Below are 5,571 nucleotides of genomic sequence, written 5' to 3'. Positions count from 1 at the left end.
TCAGAGGTGGAACATCAAAGCATTTAGAACTGGAGTAATTTTTTTAACTAAAAGTTGATAGAATCAAATTTTCCTACATGAATTAAAATAGAAAACCTCTCAGGATAGAACAGCATATGGTGCTTAAAGACTAATAATAAAGAGATGCATCATCTAAATTAAAAGAATACAGTTGTAAAGGTGAAAAGATCCAAGGAAGAAAAAAAAAACTACAAGACAGAAACAACAGTGCATCTTTGTAGGAGCAGGGCGTTTCAGTGAGAATACTCATCTGTTTCTCTTTTCCACTTTGTGATCAGAGAGACTGTTGAAGCATACAGAACATTTTCCAAGCTTTAACTCCCAGGTGTCTTGTAGCCCCGGGATTCCCAGTCAGTAATAAGCCCCGCTGCCTTTGTGAATGCACTAATGTGACACACAATCACGCTCAGGTGAACCTCTGTGCCTCACAGAGCAGCGGTGGCATTCTTCTGGTGATGGCAGGTGGCTGCCCTGGTTTCAGACTCATAAACATTCCAGTTTATTCGGGAAGCCACAATATGTTGACACTCGGGGTTTATTTATGGCAAAGAAAAAGTTGGAAGTTTCATCCAGTGAGAAACTCCTGCATCACGCTGCCGTTAGTTTTATTGTCTGGTCTTTGACAGAGGACACTGCAGTGAAGCAATGAAGCTGTGGGCGTCAGAGAAGCACATACCTCCTCCTCCCTCTGCTCTGCAGTGCTGCACACACTGGGTTGACCACACACACACAAACTGATGCCCTCACAGACACAATAGGTTGCCTTCCCACCCGTCCAATAACAGGCCTATTCATTAGAGTCTCTTACAGACAGTATTGACAGGCTGCTGACACGCAGTCACTGCAGCATAAACAAATGGAGCAATAGTGAGGGGCAAGGAAGGAAGGGAATGAGTGAAGTGACCTGTTATAGTGGCTTTTTGACTGTGGAGTGTGTTCACAAACACAAAAAGTGAGCCGGACATGAAGAGAGAAGAGTGCTTCGTCTGCGAGAGCACAGGAGGCTGCTCTCAAATGCACTTAAGGTGATCTCCACTCAGAGGAGGGCCACATCAGTTCTGTACTCTAGGTCACACCTGAGATATGTGGCCTATTTTAATTATAACCATGGGAATAAGTCTTTTGATTTCACGCAGAGGAACGATTGCAGGGTGAGCTGGGTCAAGTGCGGCAAGCAAGCAACTCATTATAGCATTACAGCTACATCCCGTTTTGACAGAAAAGAGCCAGAATCATCTGTGAAAACACAAGCAGAAACCCGAAGCCAGGAGTTCTGGAGCCCTGAGGCACAAATCATAGCATCCAACTTAAAACATGAACGCAGGAAATGGCAGTGCATTTATTTAAATGCAGAATCTGTAGTTTAAGGATCCACAAAATTACATTTTGTAGGTTTTTTATCATGCTCATGATGGAGGACATCTATAATGAAAATTAAGATTAAATCTGTGTTTCTGAGTATTTCTTTATTGAAACTGAAAAAATTTATAATTACGTACAAACTACAATCAACAGGGTTACCAGCTACCTGATCCACTCCATTCCAATGCATCCACTTGCAGACAAATAGATCCATTAACGTCTTCATTTTTCTATTTGAGCTAACATCCGTCTCAGAACTGTATGGCTGGATAGCTTCTACATCGCTTGCCATTTTGTTGCACCGGTAATATTATGTTGGGGTTGTGAGCGGCTGTAAGATACCGAGACAGAGTGCAAACAAAGGGATGATGGGAAATGAGCACAGGCTTACTCCCTACCAACAGTTCTACCCATAATTCAAAGGTGCAGAAACTATGTCTAAGAAAATGCTACAAGTTTTTTTTTTTTTTTTTTTTAACTGTTGCTAAAAACAGCATCATCATAATTAAAAGACCACTGGGAATGCTTTTATAGCAGATCAAAAGATGACTGGAGTGTGGTTGTGCTTTATGGATGTTATTTCTTGAATTTTGCCCACTGTTTGCCCTCTCAAAGAAGATTTTTTTACCAATTATTTTAGCAACCATTAAGGAAATGTTATTTTGATGTCAATTTAAGTTAAAAAGATAGCAATTAAGTTTAGATAAGAGAAAAAAAACTGCTGATTTATTTAGAGAGGTGCTCTTTTGTGTCTCCTTGATTTGACCCCTGCAACCAGGTATGCAGACTTTAAAGAATGTGGAGTTGGAAGGTTAGGTAAATGGAATGATTAACAGCCAAACAGACAAGTCAACACAGAGATGGACATTCTGAGGACCGATGAGACCAGTTTAGCCACATATACAGGACAAAGACACAGACTGCTTGGCCCCGGGGTCAGGAAGTCAGCTTCAGCGCAAATGGATGAGACAGATGAAGCACAAAACAATTCTAATCAAGGCACGACTGGAGTGCCCCAAAAAGCTAATTTTCCTCCAAACATCCGTTACATTTATGAGATTATTTTGTTTATGCTGTATTGGACGATCACAGAAATTCTAAGGAGATTTGAAAGACAGATGGTAACAGAAGCCAAACAATAAAATTGTCTGTTAATGCGCCATAAACACTTTAACTGAAATCCCACTCAGCTGCAGCGGCGCCAAAGCTCGGTGATGCACACATGGATTTGTGCGGAGCAGCACGAATACACTTCCACTGCCATTATTTGCATCAATACTGTCACCACTGTCAGTGCAGCCACAGTCCTCACGTCAGGACCTCAGAACGCCTGCAATACGGGTTACGACTGATCACAACGGCAGGACGGGTAATGGTTATTATCCCAAGGTCAGAGAACAAAGGAGAAGAAAAGGAAGCTACGCAGCAGAGTTGGTGATGCATACATTTTCTATGTGAACTAACACCTCACCTAAATATCTTCAACACAGTCCTCATTTCTAATCAAACGTCGTCAGAACCTGACAGCTTTAAATCAAAAAGTCTGCCGGTGGCAGCTTAAGATCCGTCAGTGCCACAATGCTAAAGGTCATTGCAATAACATTTCCTCTTTCAGACGGTAAAAAGAACACATCGTATCAGTCATCATCATACAAACTACAAATTATGACAGAAGCTGGAAACATTTATTATTTACATGGAAACTAGCAACAAATTCACAGGATCAGGTTTTTTACTTGGCAAATGTGACAATAAAAAATGTAATATTTCTCAGAATACACTCAGAACATGAAGTATTTTAAAGTTACAGCCTACTATAATAGTTTGAGTCTTTGAAAAGAGTATATATATTGGAAAGCTTTCACTGTTTCTGCAGGAGCTACATTCTTTATCATTTCCCACAGGGCGCCTGCAGCGTTAGACACATGAAACTGACACAAACTACCTTGAGCTAAAACCATTACACTGGTAGAGATATGTTGGTGTTAACACGTCCAGGCCGAATATCATTTAAAACGGCTGCCATCACCTGCAACAAGCTCAAGACAGTACTTGCCTGACTGCTTTATGAGCCTCAAGTCATGTAATTGTTCGCTTCGGACCACCTGCAGAAACTCAACCTAAAAATCTTTAACTATTCCATGAAAAACAGGATATAATATATATATATATATATATATATATTTCAATGGCATGAAAAGTTTGGGTGTGAGCATTACAGGCATAAAGTCACAAATACACACACTTTCCAGTATAAACATTTCAAAGTCTCACAACTGAGACTCCCTATAATCATTAAAGTTGTCTTCTTGAAAAACATGCCTGCCGGGAGGGCAGAGAAGCCGAGCTGCAGCTGAATCAGTCCAGGCATGCGTTAAAACAAAGCGTGCTCTCTGGCAGAGCGCATAGCAACACACTCACATTTACTACAAAAACACACTGGTCTGGTCTCACAGAAACAGCCCCAAACAAATGACTTTGGGATACTGTCACAGGTGCCCTGCTGCTTTATGAACACACATCACACAGGTCACGGTCACATCACTGGAGTCCTCTTCTATAGAAATGTGCAAACTAACACTGCAGAGTACACAGACCCCCCCCCCCTTTGACCATGACTGCTATGAGAACAGCATACTAATGAAACCCAGAGCTGACTCAGAGCAGCTTTTTCTTTAAAAGTGTCCTAACTGTACAGTCATAGATTGTATTCAAGTCATTCCCTCAATAGAGAGAATTTGGACAGACTGTCAAGGTAAATAAATGTGCACATCATCTTTTAAGTTCAGAATAAGCCAGGCCACTTCACCTCCTAGAATGGTGGAGTCTGGTCATGTGACCAAGCAGCCCATAATAATACAGTCCAGCTCCAAACACTTTGACCTTCCTCGTCATCACTCACACCTGACCGGTAATGGTAGATTATTGCAGTCATTACAAGCAGTAACCATCAAGCAAAGGTTCATCCCACAGCTCCACACTGACAGATGTCTGCATGGAATAAAAACCCAGCAGAGCGCATTATTAATCAGGAGCTGCTGCTGCTGCTGGCCAAGTTTAAGTAGGGATTAGTGATACAACAACATGCCTGACCTCTCCAAAATCCCATGCACCACAAAAAGCGACAACTCACCCAAAATCATGCTGTGTGTGTGCTGCCTTTGGTGTCTCTGGATGGACAAGTGTTCCCTCACTGCACCCGTCTCTCCAACTACAGCTAAAAGACAATGGATCCAAAATTTAGAGTTCCCCTCTTCTCTCCAGACAGAGGAAACTCAGAGAGGCAGCGTTTGATGTGAGGAGAGCTTTCTGCTGCGGCTGTTGCACATGCCGTCCCCTGTGCCTGCCCTCTCCAGGTGAAAAACTATGTGTTAAGAGGAGGAGGAGGAAGAGGAGGAGGAGAGAGAGTGTGTGTGTGAAGGAGGGAATCCAGTGTTTCTGCAGTGGTGGCTCAGGTAAGCCTGAGGACAGTATGGAGGTGCTTGCAGGCAGAGGAGTGAGAGCACAAGAGGGGAGAGAAAGGGAGAGGAGGGGGAGCCTAAAGTGTGACAGCCAATCGCGAGGGGGGGGATTGGATGTGAAGCCAAGATCTTCTACTCCACAGCAGCCAGGAGGAGGAAATGCAGTGGTCTCCAACAACAAACAGCTGACGAGCAGCGTCAAAATGTGTCACTTCACGGGAAGCTTTGAATAGAAGTTTTCAGTCAAGTCAGCTTTATCTTTCTTCTTCTCTTTTTCCTCACTCAAGATTTATCTGCTTCCCTCTGCTTCTATTTTTTTGTTTTTTTAATGTGTGTGGGGGGGATAACCTAAAGGCGCCTTACATGCCTCCGCTCTGATTGGTGGCAGGCTCGGCCAATGGGAGCAGCGGCAGACACTTGTCATCATGCAGAGTGGAAGTCATGAAGGAGAGACGCAGCTTGACTGAAAATGCCGTCTTCCAACGCCACCACTGTTAGTGTTTCTCCTTTCTTTTTCATACTCCGAAAGCCCATCAGGCGGATCTGACGGGTGCACTTGTTGTCATTCACCCCCCCTCCCCCGCTCTGTCCTTTGACTCCACATGTATGAGGACTTGTTATAGGATTAACCTTTTATCTATCAGCGTGACTTTGTCCCTCTCTCTCTCTCCTTGCCTCCCATAACCCTGCAAAGCAAAGTTCCGCATTTTATCAAAGTTTGTGCTTT

At 43.1% G+C, this 5,571-nt stretch overlaps 1 protein-coding gene across 3 annotated transcripts in view; it reads right to left on the bottom strand.

Annotated features, from left to right (window-relative positions):
- Window positions 1-5,571, bottom strand: part of znf385a (zinc finger protein 385A) — a 69,779-nt gene that overhangs the window by 58,898 nt on the left and 5,310 nt on the right. Inside the window, exon 1 of one of the 3 annotated variants that reach the window (XM_024293409.2) lies at window positions 4,517-5,563. The exons of the other annotated variants lie outside the window; for them this stretch is intronic. Coding sequence (XP_024149177.1) covers window positions 4,517-4,526 — 10 coding nt within the window. The 5' untranslated portion in view covers window positions 4,527-5,563. Of the gene's footprint in view, window positions 1-4,516; window positions 5,564-5,571 lie in introns of those variants that run through there. 3 annotated transcript variants of the gene reach the window in all.

Source organism: Oryzias melastigma, linkage group LG7, assembly GCF_002922805.2.
Source record: "Oryzias melastigma strain HK-1 linkage group LG7, ASM292280v2, whole genome shotgun sequence".
NCBI lineage: Eukaryota > Metazoa > Chordata > Actinopteri > Beloniformes > Adrianichthyidae > Oryzias > Oryzias melastigma.
Note: the sequence above shows the minus strand (reverse complement) of the source record. Positions and strands in the feature narration are given on the sequence as shown.